Source organism: Anabrus simplex, chromosome 9 (genome assembly GCF_040414725.1).
Source record: "Anabrus simplex isolate iqAnaSimp1 chromosome 9, ASM4041472v1, whole genome shotgun sequence".
Lineage (NCBI taxonomy): Eukaryota > Metazoa > Arthropoda > Insecta > Orthoptera > Tettigoniidae > Anabrus > Anabrus simplex.
In genome coordinates, this window is record NC_090273.1 from 136,098,514 (window position 1) to 136,124,711 (window position 26,198).

Genomic DNA, 26,198 nt, shown 5'->3' on the forward strand with positions numbered 1-26,198 from the left:
CGGTATTGCTACATACGTTCGAAGCAACCTAAACGAGGCTTCACTAATTTCTGTTAATGCGAAGGAAGAAATACATATGGTTGTCATACAAGTGCATGATTCACTATAACAAATGTTTATAAGCCACCTAAGACACCCTGGCCCGATTTTGTCTTACAAACTGCAGAATATCCTGCAATTTATATAGTGGACTTCAACAGTCACCATGAAGAGACTGAAGAGATTCTGACCAAAGACCTGTCTTTACTGGAAAATTACTTCAAAATCTGGAGACTTCAACCCAGTGTGAGTAAAACAGAAGTGTCTTGCTTCCATTTAACCCATTCCAGTCTGGGCCTTAATATCCCTAACAAACGTTCTGGACTGGGCATTTTTAAGGATCTTTAAAACATTATATCTCTGTACCTGTAGGAGATATTGGCATGATTCTTTTTTCTTTGTACTTGTTTGAGCATTTAATTTTCAAAAGCGCTCTTTGTATCATGTCAACTATCACTTGAGATTTTAAAATTATTAATATATTATACCATGTTTTGCGAATGGAGGAAAGGTCTGATGGATAACTAAGCAAGTACAGTTTTCTGAAATACAGTTATATTTACCCTATTTCGCTAATATAAAATGTGCATTGCAATTACAAAACAACAACATTAATGAGTACGATATAAAAACAAAAATTTTTCAATAATAATAATAATAGTAATAATTACAATAATGAAAATGGTAGCTCTTACGAAACTTTATCTTAATTGATAAATTTTGTTAAAACTTACTCAAATGTAAAATTATTGTTCCATTTACCACAAAAGACTTCTGAGAAAGAGAAAATAAGTCTTCTAAACAGACAACTTTACTAATATGTAGACAATCTTACGTATTCACGCAAATATGAAATACGCGGGAACACACGCTAGGCCGTAAAACGAACACCAATCATAACGAAATGCAAGAAGTTGTTTCAGATTCATATGTCAATAATATGTTCATTTGCACATAAACGTATAATATATCATAAAATATCGAAAATATCACTTTCGTCAAGCACATGTTTGCAACGAGAAGCCATGTCTTAAAGCTCACTGAATGACAACATCTACTGATGCATGCTGTTCAAAAATATCGTAAATTCTTAGACTTGGACATATAATACTGCCATCTGCTTAAATACTCTCGTAACTAATACATGAAGAAAAATGGTGTAACCACCAGAATGCGTGCATAGCTCGTTCTCAATTTTTAGTGAAGTGTCAAACCTTACTACGGGCTATGCCTGCAGCGCGGCCTGAACGTAATTTCGGACGCTGAGAGCTATGCTCGCAGTTAGACTGGAAAGAGCTAAATAATCGTTTGGCGAACGTGAAACTGAATGTTAGTTTCAGAGGGAGAATTCTTCGTCATAACTGGAACCCAAAATACCTTGGTGTCATCTTGGACCGTACACTATCCTTCAAACAACACCTCCTGAACTTAACACAAAAGTTGAAGTCTCGAAATAACATCCTTCATAAACTGCGTGGAACTACCTGGGGATCTTCAACAATAGCACAACTCACAGGCAGCACGAACCTATGGTGTTTCGCACATAAGGGCACCACTCACAAGCAACACAGACTCATGGTGTTCAACACATAGTGGGACTAATCATGGGCACCGGTATTCCCATGGTGTTCCTCACTTAGTGGAACTAATTACAGGCCACGTATGTTCATGGTGTCGCTCACATAGTGGTACTAATCGTAGACAATGTAGACACACATTATGACAATGTCCACCGGCAACAGAGACCTAGGGTGTACCTCACATAATGGAACCCATGATGTTTCTCATAATGTGGTTTATTCACAGGTAACGCAGACATATTCTGAAGACAATGGAACCAACCGGTAGAAGTTATACGATTATACTTATCACCAGCAATGCCCAGGCCTGTAGTGTTCTCACGTGTTCTGCACGTAGTGGTACTAATAACAAGTATTCTCATGGTTCTAATATCATCATCGCTTGGTCTCCCCTTACGACAGGCAGGTGATACTGTGGGTGTAACCTTCATCTGTGTCTCCCACCCAAAGGGAGTTATACCACATTTACTGCAACAAGAAACTTCAGCATCTTCAGAAACAGAAACATCATTCCATTATGTAGATCAAGTAGAAAGACCGTCTAAAAGTCCACAATTCTTGAGAAAGTGTATCTTAACATTAGAATCATCAGAACAGTCAAAATGACTGCTATATGTTTTCCAAACTCAATTGTGAGAACAGCCATCATAGGGTATTTTAACGACTTTTCATGATTAATGCTTGATATCACCTTATCATAGGTAATAAATTCCATATTATTCTGCATTGAAAATAAAAGCTAAAAAGTTTCCACATACTCAATACTATTTTTTGTAACCTAAAAATGTTACATATATTTGATGAAACTACAGTGAAACTCAGTTAAGAAGTTCTCGCATAAGAAGTTTTCCCACCTAAGAAGTGTGATGTTCTTGGTCCCTTGATCAGTTGCATAAGATATATGTATAATTTTTCTGTTTAAAGTGTTCTGTTGTAAATATATTTCCCGATTAAACAGTTCAGATTTTAGAGACCCTTGAGATAGAAAACGTCCGCTCAAAGCAGCCCATGGTTAGAACCCTCCAGTCTCCGCGCAAGTTGCACCCTGTGTTAGACCGTTCGCACGCTCGCAGTGTGTCTCTGGTGTCACGGAACCTGTGCGGGCTTGCCAAGGCCATACAACGTCATGCTATGACAACACGGACACCAGATGCTCACTCTCACCTTGTGGAATTGAATCAAACTCATCAGTTGAATTTACTCCACCGTTCCATCTAGCAGAATAGAACTGAACAGGATTCTACGTGGGAAACATAAAGCACGCAATGGATGGTTTGATAAAACTTTAATGCAGTAATTTGCGGGCCGCGACAGGGTGAAGTCGTTAATCGAGGTGGCCTAAACATTTAAAAACCGTAAAGTGTATTTGTCCACAACATTCTAACCTGTTTGATTGTTCATTTCCTTGCTTATTTCCTTCCAGGCATTCTCTCTTACGTTGTTGCAATATGGGTCTTGTCGTAGGGGAAATGACGTTTTTGAACTAAACTGATAAGATTTTCCACGTCCATTATTAGTGAGGTGAACAAAAACAACTTCCCGACTCTATGCAGGAAACAGCCGACTTGCCACCAGCCAGCTGATACACATGCTGCCAAACAGCCAGCCGAAAGATCCCGATCGTCTACGAAGTTGAACGAATGTTGATAGCCAACTGGGTGTTGGTGGGAGGCACACAGAGGCATTGCAATACCATGTGTTGGCATAAAATTAAAAGTTTTTAATTTTACCTTTATACGAGCTAAACATTGTATTATCGCGTCACTCGTAATTATTACATCGCATTATTAGAACATAGCAGAACGAGCAAATGCTTTCTACGATAAGATTCGGCTTGAAGTGAAAAATGCACTAACACTGAGGATGAGGAGACATGAAATAAAATTCTCGCGGGGAAAGAAACGTTAAGATGTGCTAGCGTTGCTACTGCGCCTATATCACTCCCATGTAATACTCCAGATACTTTTCCATGCACTCATTTCTGCAACTTCGAACCTGTGTTTCTTTTCTGCTCAGCTACGATTGCATGCAAATTACGGGTACCTTTTACCGCATCGATTGGGTGGCTGGATCGCTCTGCTCTACTTGCATGTGCACTCAGAACAAGATTTTGCAAGAAATATCTCCAGAGAAGAGAGATGGTTTAAAATTCCAGTTAAAAATACATGAGAAACGAGCAAATGCTTTCTACGATAAGATTCGGCTTGAAGTGAAAAATGCACTAACACTGAGTGTCAGAAACTCCAGATGAGGCAGCTTACTACTCCCACCAACTCTCCCTCTAAAATTTCACCATTTGCTAGCGTTCATCATTATCACCACAAAATAAAAGCAACACTTTTAGCTATTTTTGGACCGAAAATGAGTATCCCAAGGGATGTAACCAAATTGCTTCAGCACAGCTTCACAGACTATGCAACTCTGCTTTAGATGAGGTTACAACTGTACGTTTGTTTTCTGACGGATACGGCGGTCAGAATAAAAATAAAGCAATGCTCGGAATGTTGTCTCACTGGCTGCTTTTTGAAGCTCCTCAGCATGTTAAAGCTGTTGAGATTTGGTTCCCTGTTGTTGGGCACTCATTCATTCCACCAGACAGAGTTTTCGGCAAATTGGAGAGGGAATTCAGGCAAAGGGATGTGATCGAGAGCCCAGAGGATTACACAAAAGTGTTAGAGAGCTATGTTACCGTAATCCATTTGGGTCGAAGTTGTTCAGTCCGTAACTGGAAATCCTACTGTGATGGAATCCTCAAACAGCCAGGGCAATGGTATTTCAAATTCCAGAAGTCAAAGAAAATTACGATCACGCGTGGCAAAAGCAAGAACATTACGTTAGTTCAAGGCGATCCGTTGTACAACACTGACATTTGTAAACCTAAAAGTCTTTGCAGGAAGGGACAAAACATCAGGCAAAACGCTTGTATTGAAAACGTTGAAGAAACTGTTCAAGTAAAGGCAGCAAAACTGAAGGATATCAGGCGACTTTTGTGCCTCCACATTGGTGGAAACTGGGGTGAAAATGAAAAGTTGCAGTTCTACAATACGCTCCTTGCAGCCGATGTTATTGCTACGAAAGAAGGCTGTATGGATGACGATTGTGAAGACGACAGTCAGAGTGATTTTGAACTAATGGAGGAAGAGGATGTTGATTTCACATAAGCAAGGATTTATTGGATGCTCACCTGATGTTTTCACACTGATGGGTATTATTATCGGCCAAATGAACAATTAAAGTTTTCCTTATTTTGTCTCAATGAGAAAGAATATGTTATTTAGTTTGCAAGTTTTTCTTGTTTTGTCTCAATATGAAAGACTATTTTATTTAATTTGCAAGTTTTTGCAAAGTGACTGTTTAACTAACACGTTTTGAAGTCAATAGATTTCAACTCGTCATATTTTATGTTACATTATTCCTGTTTAATTTTGAAACTAGTTTGTGAACTGGTTGTAATTTATTAATGGATGTTATTCAACAGGTAATATATCGTCGAAAAACATTTTTTCACTAATATTTGTGTTTTTAAGCCCGTCTCTATCCTTTTGCAAGTCCTTATCATCATAAAATAGCAGGTTTTGCAAACTATCAGAAAAACAAAATGGCTACCCATTGAGTTGCAAAACCTGCTATATGCATTATACAGTTGCAAAACCAGTTATGTGTGGAATCAATATTTAAATAGCTGACTTCCTACGTTCATGAGATTATGGGCTCCTATATAGATATTTCAAGTTATTTTTTTGTGAATTTTTGGAAAAGGAATCAACTTTCTATCAGGTTTATGATACTTTATACAGATTTTTCATCAATACCCAAAAAGTTCTTATAGTGCATATAGCGGGTTTTGCAAATGGGCTACTCATATGATATATTCAATTATTTTACTTTATCTCTAAAAATATTGTCGTGATAATCAAATTTTTATATTGTGGCTTTCTGTTAGCAGCTCTTATATATCGGCCTATTTTGGTATTGCTCACAAACAAGGAAATCTGTTGGCTGTGTGTTTCACATGTATTTCAAAGTACAGAATAAGTTTTTGGGCATTACCCCTTTTAAGAAGTTTTCTGCTTAAGAAGTTATTTTTTTGCAGTCCCTTGAAAAACTTCTTAACAAAGTTTCACTGGTTTCAGTCTTGCTAGAGACTGTCATCAGTCAAAATCATTAATCTATAATTCATATCTTGCCTTAACTTTTAATTATTTTTGTTTTATTTTACATTATGGTATAACCTACACGAAATATAGTCATCTATATGGAGAGAGAGGAACAAGAAAAGGAACACAATGGCAGGTCAGTGAGGGAGAAGGTGGCAACAGAAAGAGGACTTAACAATAGATTATTACAAGAGGCAAAGGATAAAAAATGAAGTCCATTGTTGTTGATTTTTCCATGGCCAAACCGATCCATTATTTCTTCCGAACTGTTCTTGTCTGAACTAATGTGGGTGTCAAAAGTCACCAACCAAGATGACCAAGTCCATTTGTGGAATCTAGTCTAGAACATGCTCGAGCTGGGTGTAGGAATAGTCTTTGGATTCACAGGAGCATATTTTGAAATGATGCAGATCTTGATTGCTCCACTGACAGTGCAACTGCAATGTGACCCAAGATCAGTTGGAAAACTATTATGCTCCTGATGACTCGGCTGTTCACCATAAAACCTACTCTAGCTTCTCTTTTCTCACTACCAGATTAGCAGATCATCACTGTATCATCAGAAGTTAGTAGTTGTACTTTCATTGTCCCAGAACCAGTAAGTCGCAACTCAATGTGGCAATTGAGATGTCGCATGCTTAAAATTCCTTTTGTAATTCTTTAATTTTGACCAAAGGTAGACCAATATGTATGTTCAACGAGACAATACCCGTCTTTGACCAGTAGCCTACTTTTCGCCAGCACCCTGGGTCCCTAGTGGTGCATGAGGTGGCATGTGCGTTCAAATTCAATTCCACTATATCCATGTGATTTCAAGCATCCTTTCCCCACTTTCTTGGTTCTGGGTCATCACGGCAAGATGACCTCCCTCCTCTTCCAAACAGGCTAGCTATTTTTTTTTTAACAAGCTGATTTCCGTCGCACAAACATAGATAGGTCTTATGGCGATAAGGGGGCAGGAAAGGGTTAGGAGTGGGAAGGAAGCGGCCATGGCCTTAATTAAGGCACATCCCCAGCATTTGCCTGATGTGGAAATGGGAAACCACGGAAAACCATCTTAAGGAGTGCCGACAGTGAGGTTCGAACCCACTATCTACCGAATACTGGATAATGACCGCACTTAAGCGACTGCAACTATCGAGCTTGGTACACCTGTCGTTAGCTGAGTGGTGTTCCCTTTCTTCTGCTGCCATTCTATTTAACTAGATGGCAATACTGTTCCAATTTTTAAAAAACTAACCCGTCAATGATAAAGATACACAGCTAGTTCTACATAAAAATGTTACATTAACTGCCTTAGAGATCACATCCTTTCCAAACTCATTGTTTCTGGGCATTTTTTCCTCCCTTTGCTCAGAATTGAAATAACTGATGAAAAGTAAGTTTATCAATGTTAGACTTTGCATTGCATGTAAGCTTTGGGAAAGCATTCTTTCTGATTATATTAGACAGGTTTGCAAAATTAATAACTGGTTCGATAGAAGGCAGTTTGGGTTTAGGAAAGGTTATTCCACTGAAATTCAACTTGTAGGATTCCAGCAAGATATAGCAGATATCTTGGATTCAGGAGGTCAAATGGACTGTATCACAATTGACTTTGCTATATTTCTAGAAAAATAGATCTCAGAGAATTAGAGTAGGCAAAGCTTTATCTGACCCTGTAATAACTAAGAGGGGAATTCCTCAAGGCAGTATTATTGGACCTTTATGTTTTCTTATATATATAAATGATATGAGTAAAGAAGTGGAATCAGAGATAAGGCTTTTTGCAGATGGTGTTATTCTGTATAGAGTAATAAATAAGTTACAAGATTGTGAGCAACTGCAAAATGACCTCGATAATGTTGTGAGATGGACAGCAGGCAATGGTATGATGATAAACGGGGTTAAAAGTCAGATCGTGAGTTTCGCAAATAGGAAAAGACCTGTCAGTTTTAATTACTGGGTTTATGGGGTGAAAGTTCCTTATGGGGATCTTTGTAAGTATCTAGGTGTTAATATAAGGAAGATCACATAAATGGGATTGTAAATAAAGGGTACAGATCACTGCACATGGTTGTGAGGGAGTTCAGGGGTTGTAGTAAGGATGTAAAGGAGAGGGCATATAAGTCTCTGGTAAGACTCCATCTAGAGTATGGTTCCAGTATATGGGACCCTCACCAGGATTACACGATTCAAGAACTGGAAAAAAAATCCAAAGAAAAGCAGCTTGGTTTGTTCTGGGTGATGTGTGACAAAAGAGTAGTGTTACAAAAATGTTGCTAACTTTAGGCTGGGAAGACTTGGGAGAAAGAAGACGAGCTGCTCGACTAAGTGGTATGTTGCAAGTAATCATTTTCATTATGAACCCGTATTGAAATTCAATATACAATGTTAAAATTTAAATTACAAATAACATATAAAGATTAGAGTCAGGATCCTGATCTAACCTTGAGGCACTATGATCGCTGATGATGCCTGAAAAACAGGCGAAACATGTTCCAAAGACAGAATTTGTAACAAGGATTAAATCCGAATCATAAAGAATTTTATGTATTGAATAGGTGGGTGTATAAATAAATACTTGTAATTTTTACATTGTAAGTGGTATGTTCCGAGCTGTCAGCGGAGAGATGGCGTGGAATGACATTAGTAGACAAATGAGTTTGAGCGGTGTCTTTAAAAGTAGGAAGGATCACAATTTGAAGATAAAGTTGAATTCAAAAGGACAAATTGGGGCAAATATTTGTTTATAGGAAGGGGAGTTAAGAGATTGGAATCACTTTACCAAGGGACATGTTCAATGAATTTCCAATTTCTTTGAAATCATTAAAGAAAGGGCTAGGAAAACAACAGACAGGGAATCCGAAACCTGGGCAACTGGCCTGAATGCAGATCAGTATTGACTGATTGATTGATTGATTGATTGATTGACTGATTGAAATGGTACATTCAGCTCACCTCCAATGGGAGTGTACCTGAAAAGAGCTGCACCACCTCAGGATGAGGACACGAGTTTGCATTTACCAGATTCGTGTTACGAAGGAGCAATTTTGATTTCTGTCTGAAAGCCCAGTGACTATATAGTTCCCTGAGAGAAGTATCGATAACCGGTTCGGCGATACAATAAAAAATAAATCAGTCAAAAGTAACATCTAACCTGAACATAATGCAGATGTTTTACAAGTACGATCATTTGATGAAACTTGTTCCGTTTTCAAGTAGAATTGTTGGAATACGACTGTTGAGACCATTTTCTGCTTTATGATTTCCAAGGTTTCCCTAAATAATACTAGCCAAATGCGATGTGAAGATAGTCCCTTATGTAAGTTCGCCATGATTGCTTTCATAGTACAGTACTTGCTCTAATTACTGCAATGGCAGAAGATTAATGCCAAGATCCATAGGTATGCTGTAGGCATCTTTTTGTGGAGACTGTTTCTTGAGAATCACTTGATCGAGGATTCAGTGTTGATGGTACTGAAATTTCTGGATGGTTGATGTGGGAAATAGTTTCTTCACGGAACAGATAATGTGGGATTTTTAGAATACGATTTAATTAGAATGCTCGTGGGACTACATAATTTGAATAAATAATCCGGGAAAACGTAGTTTCTGGGAATGTATAATCAAGGTTCCGCTATATTTAGAATTAAAACTTTAAAGGCATTTTTCCCTCAAATCACGCATCAGGATTGTTTTTTTCTTGAATATCATTTAAAAATTGCAAAATAGACCAGGTGTTTACAGAATGACCTAACAACATTGTATATTTTCTCGCTTATCATAGGCACTCAATATATTTGACTTAAACAGTTTTATCTGAATACATGAATTCCTGTGTAAGATGTATACTCACTTGACTTGCATCTGAGTGGACTCCTCGAGACGTGCGTGATGATCATCGACCTCCTGAGCCAGCAGAGAGGCACGTTCATTGGCATCAGCAATATCTCCCCGTAGTTTGTCTCGTTCTGCACTCATGTGCTCCAGTGAGGATCTACGATGTTAAAACACATTCAGTGAACAAAGACTCAAGTAAGAAAGTTGAAAGGCGAACCATGACTAAAGAAGATGAAATAAGTGGAAATCAGTGACCAACTAGTAAACATAAATAAGTGTTACAGATAAAAGTATAAGAAGAAATAACACATGTAAATACTGAAGCAGAATGAAAAAAATGAACACTACGCTACTGACCAGTGAAAGGAAAATTAAAACCCATCGTTCCAAGGTCATCACCATCATCCTCATTATCAGCAGATCATACCAGCGGCCAGGTAAGATTTGTGTGAATGACATGTCTCCATGTGTTTTCTTGTCACTGTAAATTAATTCTCTCATTACATATTCCATTGTCTCTCCCTCTGTTTTATTAGATCTTTAACTTGGTCCAACCACCTTTTTCTGTTAATCGCTACAAACTTCATTGTAATCTGTATTAACAGTAATCAGTTACAAAATAAAATGTTAATTAAGGTCAACATAATATATCTTTCTGGGACATTTTTTCTTTTTCCAGACACCATACTCTCTAAATACTTCACAGGAATCTGTGCCTCCTGTGTTTGCTTTACATAACCAAACCATTTCAGCCATGCAGCTCTGCCTTTCCTCCGTTGTCAGGTTAACTGCATATCCCTTCGTATGTAACCATTCCTGATTCCATCCCTTCTTGTCTTCTGCATAGCTGATCTTAGAAACTTCATTTCACGTACTTGTAATTTACTAATGTCTCCTGTTTAATACACAACTCTCCAAGCAGTATGCCATGATTAGCAGCAGGTAAGATTTGAAAATTGTCTGTTATGATCTTAAAGAACTACCTTGTCAGATCCTTTGGACACACTATTTTGTACTTCTAATTTTAGTTTTCTATTATTGGAGGCAATACTTCCAAGACAGCTTAAGTTTTTCACACATTCAATTCTCTCTTCATGTGTGAGCTTACAGTGAGTGAAGGCTCTACTCATTTTTATTACCCCTGTGTTCTGTTTGCTCACAGAGAACTTATATTCTCTATAAACTTGCTGCTCTAACAATCCAACCTCCTCTGTATCTGCAGCCCTGACTCTCCCCAGATGGCAGAATTATCAGCAAAAACAAATGCATTCTAATCTCCAGCATCCACTGCTTTAATTTCCTCGATTAATATATCCGAGCATGATGAAGAGTAGTGGGGCAGTGAACTGCTATGTTCACACTGCTCTCACAACCTTCATACATCATCTAAATCTTCCAAGGTAGAGATTTTTGGAACCTTTACTTCATCAAGGCTATCCCATATTTTACTTCTCAGCATGCTGTCATAAGCTTTTTGTAAGTCTAAAAACATAACAATAAGTTCTTTCCCTCTTTCTCAATACTTATCATTTTCTGCCTACTGGAAAAGATAACATCTACTGCCCCTCTGTTGCATCTCCAACCATGTTGTTCTTCAAAATGGTGTTCTGTTTTGCACTTAATCTCTCATTTATGATCCTTTCCACTATCTTATGACATTGTTACAGCAGAGTAATCCCTTTATAGTTGGTGCACTTCCTTATGTTGGTCTGTAACATGTACTTGTCTCAATGCTAATTATTTCTTCATACTGGTACATATTGATAAGTAAATACCTAGGGGCTATATTTTTTGGTAATAGTGATATGCTATCTTCTTTCTTGCCTATATATGACCTTCCTCCAACTTCCTTCCTTGAATAATGATATACAGTATTAATTCCTTTCTTCCAAATCATCTGGTATTATATTGCTGCTAGTGTTCAGTGTAGCCACCATGCATATCATGTTTTCCTGCTGCTTTTATCACATCTGCTGACAATCCATCTGTTCCTGATGATTTTTCTCCTTTCCTCAGTTTCAGGGCACTTCCTGCTTCTACCAATCTACCCATCCTCAGGTTCAGCGACCTTATGGATCTCTTGTTGTTCGTCTTCTCCCTCCCTATTTAGCAACTTGACAAAATACCATATCTGCATGCACTGTTTTAGCATTTTTTAACCTCAAAAACTGGAGGGAGATATGTTTTTTGTGATTTTAATTTTCAAAAATACCAATGAAATTCTACAACTTTCACAGAGAGAACACTATTTTGGTGGCACGCCACATGAACATAATAATGTTTAATATATGCCTTGTAAGAAGCCTCTGTGGCTCAGGCGGCAGCGCTGGATACCATGGTGTGTCCAGTATTTTTAGTATCATTACATATATGAAGAGCTTTGTATTAGTACTATTATAATTGTTTTTGCCGAATTGATATAGATTTGATGCTGTTGTTATGAAACTTAAAAGTCATCTTTGAAATATACACTTACTACTTACTGGTGTCCGGAATTTTATAGGTTTTTTGTGTGTGTGTGTGTGTGTGTGTGTGTGTGTGTGTGTGTGTGTGTGTGTGTGTGTGTGTGTGGAAAATATGAAAATTATAGTGCTGTGAAGGATTAGTGACAGTTGCTATGGTTATTATAAACAAGTCATTTATATTCTTAGAAGATAAAATTTTCCTTATACAGTGAATATTTTAAAATTATGAAATTTTATACAATTTATATATATTTTATCTATACCATGAAGAACTTGGCATATTAACCCTTTTGTTATTGTTCTGTATAACATCCAACATTAACTTTATGTGGAATACATTACCTCGCCTGGCAAAGAAAAGGACAGTGAAATGGACAAAGATTGGAAGAACAAAAATACTTTTAGATGTGTTACCTGGAATGTACAAGGTATCTCACATAAAGATGACCAGCTGGATGACATTCTCACAAGAAAAGACATTTTAATTGCAGCAATTTCAGAAACAAAAAGAAAGCTTCAGGGATCAAAAGAGACAGTAAATTATTTACAGTTTTATAGTGGGGTTGACAAAGATACTAGAGCACAGGCGGGTGTACTGCTCATGGTACACAAAAGATTAAGATAGCTACACTTTTTGGAATGAAAGGAATATCCCACTATCCAGGGGTTAACTTACAGTTATAGGGGTATACGCTCCAGTGGAGGGCAATTCAAAAGAAAGTGATGGGTTCTATAATGATCTGCAAAAGATAGTCTCAATAAAATTAACAAACAAGATATGCTACTATTACTGGGAGACTTCAATGCCAGAGTTGGTAATGAGAAAATTCAGAAACACATCAGAATTCATGGAGAAACAACCCGTAATAACAATGGAACAAAATTAATATATTTTGCTGTCTTCAATCAGTTAAAGATCATGAACACAATGTTCCCACACAAGGACAGCCCAAGTACACGTAGTCTGCATGAAATCAGAAATCGATTATAGATTATATAATTTGTAATGGTAAACTGGCAGATTTAGTCTTGGATACAAGAGTCTATCGAGGCCCTGAATTGGAAACTGATCACTATCTATTAGTAGCACCTATTCGTCTGAGGCCTAGATGGTATAAAAGAAATTAAAACTTCTTACAAGGTTAACCTATTAAGAGACCCCAATATAAAATGGCTGTACCAGAACAGACTTAATAATCTTACACAGATGACACCCATTAGTGACAACGTGGAAATGGAGTGGTCTAATTTGTGTTCAATTTTAAAGCACTCTGCCTTTGAGAGTTTGGGAGTTAAGAAAAAATGGCAGAGCAAAAAGGGATTAAGAATCTGGGATGAACAAATTGAAAAAGTTATTTCAGACAAAATAAATGTTTATAAATTTTTGTTTGTCAACTATTAAATTAGAAGATAAAATATAGTATCACCACAAGAAAGCAATAGCAAAAACAGAAGTGCGGGAAAAAAGCACAGAAAGAGTTGAGAAAACTTTGTTTCACACCTGGAGACTGATATAACAAGATCACAACCACAGACCTATAAAATACTCATGAAACTGAATAATGATGTAAAAGAAGACATACGCATTAATGCAATACCTCTAACGGAGTGGCTCATTTATTTTCGGAACCTATGGAGAGGTTCAAATAGTGAGCCATTTCTTCTGCCAACATCTCTTAACAAGTCTTCAGAAACCAGTACACTCAAAGAACTGGAACTAGTACTCAGAAAACTTAGAAATGAAAAAACATCTGGAGAAGTCTCAATAAATGCAGAACTATTCAAGTACTCAAGTGACATCTTTAAGCAATGATTTATCAAATTCATCAATTTAATTTGGAGTGGCAACAGACCACCAGAGGATTGGCAAAAAGCTATAGTTATTCCTCTTCATAAGAAGGGCAGTGTGAAAGACTGTGGAAATTACAGAGGGATGAAATGAAATGGTGTACGGGAGTGTCCGAGGACAAGTTCGGCTCGCCAGATGCAGGTCTTTTGATTTGACACCCGTAGGCAACCTGCGCGTCGTGATAAGGATGAAATGATGATGACAGCACATACACCCAGCCCCCCGTGCCAGCAAAATTAACCAATTATGGTTAAAATTCCCGGGACCCCTGTGACCAAAGGCCAGCACGCTAACAATTTAGCCATGGAGCCGGACTACAGAGGGATAAGTATACTCACCTCAGGTTACAAAATTTACTCTAATATTGTCAAAGAAAAATTATTCAGGTATTATGAAAATGTGATGAACAACATGGATTTAGAGAGGGACGCTCATGTGCTGATGCTTACTTTACCTTGAAAATCTTAGTAGAAAAATGCAGAGAATTTAACTTGGAAACTCACATAGCATTTGTTGATTTTAAGAAAGCCTTTGACCTAATTTTTTTTTTTTTGCTAGTTGCTTTACGTCGCACCGACACAGATAGGTCTTATGGCGACGATGGGACAGGAAAGGGCTAGGAGTGAGAAGGAAGCGGCCGTGGCCTTAAGGTACAGCCCCAGCATTTGCCTGGTGTGAAAATGGGAAACCACGGAAAACCATCTTCAGGGCTGCCGACAGTGGGGTTCGAACCTACTATCTCCCGAATACTGGATACTGGCCGCACTTAAGCGACTGCAGCTATCGAGCTCGGTTTGACCTAATTAACAGGAACAGACTTCTTAATATCTTAGCAGAAGATAATGTCCCACAACAGTTAATAGATAACATATACAACATGTACAGTGACAACCTTATTGCAATAAATAACCAAATTTACCACAACAACAGGAATCATCAGATTGAATGGGAACCGATCAGCAGAGGTGTGAGACAAGGTTGTGGACTTTCTCCTTTGTTGTTCATAATTTATAAGAACAACATAATACAGGAATGGTGACATGAAAGGCATGGATCAATCCCAGTCAGCAAATATCTCACACATCTAGATGCCATACCTTTTGCTGATGATGTTGCATTGGTAGCATCATCATCAGATGATCTTCAGTGGTCAGTATTTAATCTCCAGGAAGTCTCTTAAAAATTCGACATGATCATTTCACCACAAAAGAGCAAAATAATGGCCTTTAAGGGGACGGACCCTATCCCCAGTAAAATCTGTTTAGATAATAAAATTTTGGAAAGAGTCAACAAAATTCAATTATCTGGGATACAATTTATCTACCCCAGGGGAAATTGATATCTCTGCAAAAATAACCAAATTTACCAGAACAACATGAATCATATCATATCATATCATATCATATCATATCATGAAGCCATCTCTTGTCCAAAAACACATTCGCTTACGTCTTTATAACACTTTAGCCAGACCAACCCTTCGCTGCGGCAGTGAGGCATGAACAATAAGAACTCAAGACATTTCCGGAATTACAGCACGTGAAATGATGTTCATGCGCAGAACAGCAGGCTATACGAAATGGGATCGTATAAGAAATGAAGATGTGCTTAAGGGACTGAATGTGAAACCAGTAATCAATTACATCTATGATTACCAAGAAAACTGGAAACGTCACGTTCAAAGGATGGAATCTGGAATACTACCAAAGGAGATCCTACGCTATCAACCAAAAGGACAGAGATCTATTTTTTTTTGCTAGTTGTTTTCTTACGTCGCACCGACACAGATAGGTCTGTAAGTTTTACAATATTTATAATTCTTCCACTGTTTTGATACTTTTTTTGCCTTTTGGCAAATTTATTTGTCAACAGTACATGTTTCGTTCCTTATTTAGGAACATCCTCAGCTGTTATTGTAGCTTAGGTGAATTGCTAAGATTTTAAACACATTAATTTGCAGGTACATTGATTCACTTAAAAACTACTAAAAATACCAATGAAATTAAATGGTATTAAAAACAATGTAGGGGTTAGTGTGTTAATGATATGAGAACGAATGATTACATATTTGGTCAGCTTAAAAACTATGTCTATTCATTTGAATACTTGTTAAAAATCTCATTTTGTTACATTAAAATGTCTGTTTGCGGTTAAAAGTTTTAAAAAAGTTTGACTTTGTAACACTGTTCAAATTATTGAATGTTTTATCTTCTGTTCCTTCCAGGTAAGTTGTTATATATTATGAGTTTTTAACAACTATTCAAATGAATAGACATAGTTTTTAAGCTGACCAAATATGTAATCATTTGTTCTCATATCATTAACACACTAACCCCTACAATGTTTTTAATATCATTTAAATTAATTGGTATTTTTAGTAGTTTTTAAGTGAATCAATGCACCTGCAAATTAACGTGTTTAAAATCTTAGCAATTCATCTAAGCTACAATAACAGCTGAGGATGTTCCTAAATAAGGAACGAAACATGTACTGTTGACAAATAAATTTGCCAAAAGGCAAAAAAAAGTATCAAAACGGTGGAAGAATTTTAAATATTGTAAAACTTAGTGATTAAATTTTGATACAGAAAATGAAGTTGATTACTTGCAATTCTAAGGACAACAAGGCAAATAAACAAGGCAACATCTATTTTAATCTAAAGGTGAAGGTAGCTAAGTTAACTATACTCCGTACGGCTCTACTTCTAAATTGACGTTTTGGCAGATTTTGGCTCTGTCTGGTGGTTATGCGCTGAAGCATAGACATCCAACCAATCCCAAGCTGTCATTAATATCGATTCATATCGGCAGAGCACGATCTCGAAACTTAGTTGCCATCTCTAATATTTACATTCACCACGTGGTTAACCTATCTCGCTCAGCGTGTATGCTATTCGGTACGGTTCACGATCTTCTGCATTTTCCTTCAGTAATTAGTGTGTTTTTCATATTGTTGGAGGGTTCTAGTGACTCTGTTCCCTTTATAGACCGTAACCTCCTTCCTTTGCCAGTCATTAGCGGTGAGTGATGTGTTGTTTCCTCATTCTCTTTTATTCTTAATAATCTATTCTCTTTTAGTGTCAGATGTTGTTAGTAAGTGTAGTTTTTGTGAATTTGTTTTCAATCCATATTCATTCGTTTTTCTGAGTACGATATTACATTTTACAAGGGCGTTTTACCGCGGTCGTATTGCATCAGCTGTTCTCACGGGCGTAGCGCGCTGGCAACAGAGGAAAGGCGATGCTCATTTGTTCTGAGAAACTTCAATTTAGAAGTAAGGCCATGCAGAGTATAAGGACATAGATTTCTTAAAGAAATGTCTTAAAGACAACCTAGTTCCTAAACTTCTAAGTAAAACCCAAAAGAAACATGTACCTTCCAGGCACCACTTTGAAACACAAAAGAGAGTCAATCAAATATGGCTAAAAAATGAAATAAAATACCTTTATAGAAAGAAAGCATTTCTCAATGGTAAAATGTATTTGGCACATCTCCAAAGTCCAACACTACTGTTACTCTTAGAGTGGGATTCGTTTCAAAGATACATCCATGAAAAAATGGATATCATTTTAAGTAAAAAAACAGGAAACCCTTAATAACAAATTAACATCGTTAAAAAATGCCGATATAAAAAATGAAAATGGCAAAGATTACTCTTCAAATTCAGAAAATGAATTGGAAGAATACCCTTTGCCCGTTAAGAATATTTCTAAGGTTAATCTCACTGAGGAGGAAATGAAAACCCCAAGTCAAGGCCATAATTTCAATTGGATAGGTAGAAACAAAGAAAAAGAGCTAATAACTACCATTGCAGAAGTAGAAACAGCTATACAAAAACTCCCTAACGAAGTTCAGAATGACGTCAGACACGAGGTAAAAAAGAAAATTCCGAACCAAGTAAAAGGCTTAATAGTTTCCCATAACAGAAATAAACCTACTTCAAGTTTATCACATAAAATAAGACAAGAGGAAATAGTAATTACCAAAGCGGACAAGGGAGGGACAACAGTATTTTTAGATAATGAGGAATACATAATAAAAAAATAAAAATAAAAAAACCCACAGAAACTTTCTTCAATAATAGCACTTTTTCGGAAATAGATCGAGACCCTACAACTAAAACTCAGAAAGAGTTAAAAAAACTATTAAGAAACGCAACCTTTATTTTAAGTAAACAAGACGTCCAAAAACTGATAAACATGAATCCTGGCCTTCCAACAGCAAGAGCCTTACCAAAGTTACATAAAGAAGGAATTCCCATAAGACCTATAATAAACTTCCGCAATAGCCCTACTTATAAAACATCACAATACGTACACACATTCCTAACCAAACATTATGTTTTTCACAACAAGACACCAATAAAAAATTCAGTAGACTTTTGCAAAGTACTCATAAACTTTAAATTAACACCTCATCAAGTAACATGTTCCTTTGATATCAAGGACATGTATACAAATATTCCAGTGGACGAAACAATAAAAATTATCAAGAAGAATCTTATAGAACATAAACAACTCGGCATACCAGAAGTAGAAGATTTCATTAATATGCTTAAATTCGTTACTAAACACAATTACTTCACTTTCAATAAAAAAATATATAGACAAGAAGGCCTCCCAATGGGTGCTCCTGCTTCGGGCATTTTAGAAAATATTTATCTTCATTACCTCGAACATACCAAAATAATAGGACAAATAGAAGGTCTCAATTTATGGATACGCTTTGTGGACGACACTTTTGCCGTAACAGATCGAAGAGAGAATAACAGTGACGATATCCTCAATAAATTAAATACACTTGATTCCAGAATAAAGTTTACATTAGAGAAAGAAAAAGAAAGGTCCATTAACTTTTTAGACATAAATGTAACACGGAAAAGGAAGAGTTTGTCTTCAAGATACACAGAAAACCCACTTTTACTCCCATTACAATAAAGAACTACTCATTACACCCAGAATCGCAAAAAAGGTCAGCTTATTACAGTTACATATATAGAGCATTTAATATACCCCTTACACACACAGAAAGAGAAAAAGAACTGCTCTTTATTCGCAAACAAGCCCAATACAACGGTTTTGAACCAAAAATAATAAACAAAATAATCGGTAAATTCAAACAGAAATTACAAACTAACCTAAAATCCAAAAGAAAAAAGAAAGATAAATACGCCAAGTTCACGTTCAATAACCCTAACTTATACACAGTAACCAATTTGTTTAGAAAATATAATTATAAGATCTCATATTCAACCAGCAATAACACAAAGCATAAATTATTTAATTACAATAGTGTTAATTCCCTAGGAAAAAACAAACATTCTGAATCAGGAGTTTATAAATTGAAGTGTCACCAATGCAAAAAAAGTTATGTCGGACAAACAAGGCGCAGTTTTACTGTAAGATACCAGGAGCATGTCAACGCTGAAAGACATAAAAAAATTTCCGCGATGGGCCAACACATGAATTCAACCGGACATCAATTCATAACCATAGACCAGGATTTAACTATATTGCATAAAATAAACAAAGGAGCTCTCCTTAATACATTAGAAAATCTATACATTTATTTAGAACAAAAAAGCAATCAGGACAATAACCTCAATGAAACTATTGACATTAGAAACCCTATATTTGAAGGGACACTATCAAGTCTTGAAACTTTAGGAAAAAGACGCAATACAAATAGTAAAAGGATAAATAAGACCGAACCTCCACCATTTTGTACATCCCCTCTCCCTAGCCCTTCTAAAGTTGATGCCGTGACAGTAACCGACACGCCCCCTCCCCTCTCCGCAACCTTGCCTCACCGTAAGGAGGAGCATACTACGGAACGCACACACCATTACTATACAAGACGCAAAGCAGCAACAAACGTCCCTCCAGGGTCACAGTAGAATTGGAGTCTAACAATAGTAAGGTAAAGAACTTTTTTATACATTTAGTTATTATGTAAAGACACATGTTTTTTTAACAAATTCCCATTTCCTTATTTTATTTCATTTTAGAAATTGAAACGAAGCTCCCTTCACAAAAATTGATCAGCAATCAGCTTCAAAGTTCCACATTAGACTCAATCAAAGGCACCATAAGCAAACTCATAATATATAACAACTTACCTGGAAGGAACAGAAGATAAAACATTCAATAATTTGAACAGTGTAACGAAGTCAAACATTTTTAAAACTTTTAACCGCAAACAGACATTTTAATGTAACAAAATGAGATTTTTAACAACTATTCAAATTAATAGACATAGTTTTTAAGCTGACCAAATATGTAATCATTCGTTCTCATTGGTATTTTTAGTAGTTTTTAAGTGAATCAATGTACCTGCAAATTAACGTGTTTAAAATCTTAGCAATTCACCTAAGCTACAATAACAGCTGAGGATGTTCCTAAATAAGGAACGAAACATGTACTGTTGACAAATAAATTTGCCAAAAGGCAAAAAAAGTATCAAAACAGTGGAAGAATTTTAAATATTGTAAAACTTAGTGATTAAATTTTGATACGGAAAATGAAGTTGATTACTTGCAACAGATAGGTCTTATGGCGATGATGGAACAGGAAAGAGTCAGGAGTGGGAAGGAAGCGGCCGTAGCCTTAATTAAGGTACAGCCCCAGCATTTGCCTGGTGTGAAAATGGGAAACCACAGAAAACCATTTTCAGGGCTGCCGACAGTGGGGTTCGAATCTACTATCTCCCGAATACTGGATACTGGCCGCACTTAAGCGACTGCAGCTATCGAGCTCGGTGACAGAGATCTATAGGACGTCCAATGAAGCGATGGAAAGAAAAGGCAAGACCGTAACGGGCCACATGGCTCAATACTTGGAAGGATGCTGATGATGATGATGATGATGATGATGACATAACCTCTCCTACCCAAATGCCAACCTCACCTTCCCGGGATGAGCAAACCTGTTACCACAGACGAGGCCCTGTCGACCGAGTCACGGCGGTATAACCATTACATCAATTACGGAGGAAATGCTGTAATTTCAGCTAGTCCATTAGCTGAGAGGTGGCAGCCCCACCAACGGTCTTACTTCCTTCAGGCTAGCAACCCGTCGGAAGGACATTTGATTGCTTTCAAGTCTTGCAAAAAGAAAAATGGAAGACCGTAACGGGACACATGGCCCAATACTTGGAAGGAAGATGATGATGATGATTTAATAAGGTTGACACGTTACAAAGATTCGTACTTGAAGTTTTATACTGGAATAGTTGATGTACCCGTGCTTCGCTACGGGATTTTCAGAAAGACTGACTTTGTGGTTTTCCTAACTTAAGTCAACATAGGTCATTATAAAAACGCCAGTAAGAAAGTAGTGATTAAAAGCAATATTATAGTATAAAATACTTGATCAAATGAAGAAACGCACATTTCCTCACTTTTAACAAACAGTACTACGGTTTTTGCAGGTGATAAATATCATTGTTAATCCGTATTGAAGATAATGAATGTAGGATGCTAAAGGGTTTACGTATCACCGGCTGAGCCTCCTTCATAGTCAATCAACACTCACCAACAAAAGGCTTCTCAGTGACACATCAGATAACTTCCACTTCATACAGCACAACTTTTAACAACATGCTAGAATCCAGCCTACACCGGCACAAACATGGCATGCCACAACAGCTCCCCTTCACAAACAGAAAAAGAAGATGCCTTGTCCCAGCTATGGCGCTCTGGCTCTGTAGTAATGTATTTTAATCCCTCCACTGCAGATTATACCATAAGCAACTCCATTCTATTTCGCCAGGCCAGCAGCACAAAACAATAACTTCGTCCCGAGGTCCTAAATGTTTTCATTTACGGAATAATATCAATTTAAAGTCTCACTAGCATCTCACACTGATGTTTTCACATAGTATTCAAAGCTACATGAAGTTAACAGAACTAAAAAGCGAAAGACTCTAGCCTGCAACATACTCCCACTAAATACAATTACCAACAAATAACTGCCATCATTGTTGCCATTCAAATGCACCATGTACTCAGTGACACCCTATGAGTCTCCGTCCATGCCGACCAAATTCACCGTACTTATTAAGCCATATTCATGAACCCGGGACTTCAACCAGACAACTTCCAGTATGACTACGCCTATAGAACCTCATTCGATATTCTTGAAAAAACGGTGGAATATTTTTCCCTGCCCCCTGTGATTATAAAATAAGGTTGGACCACTCTGCATATTACTGATATGTTAATGCTGCAATCGTCAACCAACAACTAAAACAACGGGACGCACTTGATGCCAGACATTTTATATCCTTTCTCACCAAGCTGCGCTCTTGTAAATATGTGTATAAGCCTGTAATTTCTCAACTGTTCAAATGGATATTGTAAATTTACTGTACAGTTACCCTGTCAACCTGTGCCATGAACATTGACGCCAGATACTTTATACCCTTTCTCCCCTAACTGTTTAAAATGTAAATATATGTATAAACTTTATAATTTCCTATAATTTTCTAATGAGTAGCGTCAATTATTCTTCGGACCACCACTGCTGGACTCTGCTAAAATACCCAGTGATTTTACACATTGGTGCCGACTAGTGTGTCTATAAACTTATATTGTTTAACTGTAACTTTCCCATTGTAATGTATCTTAATGTTTACAATTTATTTACTAATCAGGTACCTGATTTATGCCTTGAAGAGGTGCTATGACTGATGATGCCCTCAACGAAGGGCGAAACATGTCTCAAATGGATTTAATAATAAATTCCTAAGTGTTTTAGAAATTTATAATGTATTGAATAGGTGACACAATAAACCCTTTAGCATCCTACATTCAGTACTACGGTGCCGATCTAACAGTCCAAAGTTCCAGAGCTGGAATGACCAGGCAGCAGACAGCCGTAAACACTTCTCTGCCCTTACTCCGTTAAAGATGCACTCTGCTCATTCCAATAAGTACCTCAGAGTACGGATTGAATAGCTTGAATGCTTAGATGAACCAGTGTGTTACGTACCAGCAGTATCAGAAAATTTATGAACCAGAGGAATGGCATGCTAAAGAAGAAAGTTATATAACTCCCAGTTAGTTCCCGCCAATATTCAGACAGGCTGTTACACTCGGTATGAAAGGACGAGTTGGCCATGTGGTAGGGGCGCGCAACTGAGAGCTTGAATCTAGGAAATAGTGGATTCGAACTCCACTGTTGACAGCCCTGAAGATGGTATTCCGTGGTTTCCCATTTTGGCTGTCCTTAATTAAGGCCAAGGCCGCTTCCTTCACACTCCTAGCCCTTTCCTATCCCACTGTCGCCCACTGTCCCACCATCTGTGACGGTGCTATGTATGGTAAATTTTAAAAAAATACTCGGTACGCAGCAGTAATCCTGTCTATCAGAGATGAGTGGCAACAGAAGACACAAAGCACATCACAACAAACAATGGTCAATGTAATGTTATTGTTGAACAGTTTTATGAGCTTTCTATATGCTAGGCCTTCACATTTAGTTTTCTTTTGACTTTGTGACATTAGGGCCTCTTATAAAATTATTTATAGCATAGTCTGTAGTTCCTAATTCTCCAACTTTACATACCAATTTTCATTAAATTCTGTTTACCCATTTTCTTGCGACTTGGCGCAGATATGGACTTTGTAAGAAAAATCCAAATTCATGAATATCTCTGTGATAATAGCCGGTACGGTAACAATGTATAAGACACAAATGATCAGAAATTTAATACTATATAACTTTAGTTATGTAGTATTTATATCGATATGACCACTAATAACATGAATATTTGAGAATTAAATCTTACGCCTTCCCCTAAAATACCATTTCACTTAGCGTGAGTACAATTATTTATGGCCTACATCAGGGTTGGCGAACCTTTTCCAACAAGTGTGCCATTTTAAGTCTGGTTTATTATCAACTGTTGACTGTGCCACTTGCTATTTTCCTTTAAGGAATGGCTACAACCTATAACACCCCCCCCCCCCCCTCCCAAATTCCAAACTATGTTTCATAATATGTTATTCATTTACTGATTTATTTATTTATTTATTTATTTATTTATTAGATATATATCTTGTAAATATATTTGATTGCATGTTCCGTGGTTGTATTTTGCAAATACTGCAAAAAATACATTTTTAAAATATGTAAGTTTTGAGAATACCTATTATTATTTGTAAATAAATAATAAGCTCCCACTGTTAACACACTTCGTCATTAAATATTATTACCGGGTGAGTTGGCTGCGCGGTTAGGGGCGCGCACCTATATCCGGGAGATAGTGGGTTCGAGCCCCACTGTTGGCAACCCTGAAGATGGTTTACCATTTTCACACCAACCAAGTGCTGGGACTGTATCTCAATTAAGGCCACGGCGGTTTCCTTCCCAATCGTAAGCCTTTCCTATCCCATCGTCGCCATGAGACCTATATCTGTGTTGGTGCAACTTAAAACGAATTATAAAAAGATAAATATTATTATATATAAAAATCCAAAGTACTAATACTGCCAATGGACTTCACTTCCTCCATTAGCTTCATTATCTTCCCATGTTGTCGTAGTTCGTATGCTCAACAATTTAACTAATTTCTACCTCATCACATTTCTGCAAGGAAATGAAGAAAACACCTTTGTAAGATCACATCCATGCTTTCATTAAAACATACTGCATATCTGGGAGTTATGCACATTAGCTTCCAATTGCTCCGAAACTTCTTCACTCATTTCTATTATTCTATCCTTGACAGCAGTTCAGCTTTACAATGCTTATTGAAGATAAAAGGTTTCCACCTATTCAATACACTGATATAGTGATTCAATTAAGACATCACATATTTATTATAAACATTATGGTGTACATTATGGTTATACCAATATGGTACATTATGGTACCGGTTTCGGCATCTCGCGTGTCATCATCAGCCATTGAGAAAATAACTGCAAGGTATGTTGGAAGAATATATAAAAAACTATTAGTACAATATAAAATATATACAGAGCACACTATTCTGATTACCGAGTCTTACATTTATATATATATACATTAAAATATATGTGACTAAGTAGCAAAGACCAATTAATCTTTAGAAAGTTAAATACGTCTTAAAACACAATATTATCTTGTATGTCAAAAAATCTGTTAATAGTTTAAAATGTCTGTAACAGGCCTAGAAAAGTACAAGGATTTCCTTATAAAATTTATTATCAGTCCTTCAATAACATCTGACGTGTTGAATACATAATTTCTAGAACATTGTTCTTTGATTAGGTGCGAGTTGTACGTATTTATGTAAAACAGTCCCTCACAATATATAATTGTAATATTAATATCGTATACAAGTTTTTCTTCCTTTTTTAAAAATATCACAGTCTTTGTGTGACTGTTGTAAAAACATCTAGTTGAACTCTGCATTCATAATATTGTTCAAAAAATGTAATAATGTATAGCTGAGGTTGTATGTTTATGGCTGAGATCTTGAAAAATTGTTTCAATGTCAGGTGGAATTGGACAGGTTAATACTGATCTCGAACCAGCACCGACCTAAAAATAGAGAACGAATTGTGAATTTAGTGTTGGAATTCCGAAAATCAGAAGCGGTGCTTTAGAAAAGAAGGGAACAATAAGGTATGAAACTCACCTGTAGCTCGATGTAACTGCGTGTGGTGTTTGTGAGGAACTGGATTGTGAAGTGTCAAGCGACTGCCAGCAAGCGTCAGCTGTTAGGCGGGGCGTGTTAGGTAGGGGAAGGGATACGGTAGCGTGGGACTGTATGTCAGGGGGACGTGGGCTTTGCTGGGGATAATAAGCCAGCGTGCTGCGTAATGTTTTGTGTACCAATTGATTTTTAGGTGTTTTTAAGTTATTTATCACTAAAATAAGCATATCAAATAAAATTGTAGGTTTCTCCGAAAGATCATTGAGATTGTAATTAGGATTGTAATACTCATCTAATGTAATGTAACATTGCTCCATCAGGTCTAACAGTAGGCCTTTGTTCATTGTTTCAATAATGTCCAAACCGTTGCTAATACCGTGAAAATTATGTTTGTATTCTTGTATATGCTGGCCTATTGCTGAAAATTTCCTGTCCCTAATGGCATTAATATGTTCGTTGTATCTAATATTAAATGATCTCCCGGTTTGTCCGATATAAACACTCGAGCAGTCATTGCAATGAAACCTATAAACGCCTGATCTATCAAACGGATTGGATACATTGACCAATTTAGAATTATGAAAAATATCAAGGTTTCTGTTGTTAGTCCTGAAGGAAATATTGATGTTTCTCTTCTTAAAAATATT

The 26,198-nt window shown here is 36.9% G+C and overlaps 1 protein-coding gene across 1 annotated transcript in view; it reads right to left on the reverse strand.

The window, feature by feature from the left end:
• LOC136880912 (ninein homolog) overlaps window positions 1-26,198 on the reverse strand; it is a 280,629-nt gene that overhangs the window by 145,588 nt on the left and 108,843 nt on the right. Inside the window, exon 8 of the mRNA XM_068229173.1 lies at window positions 9,615-9,755. Coding sequence (XP_068085274.1) covers window positions 9,615-9,755 — 141 coding nt within the window. The remainder of the gene's footprint in view (window positions 1-9,614; window positions 9,756-26,198) is intronic.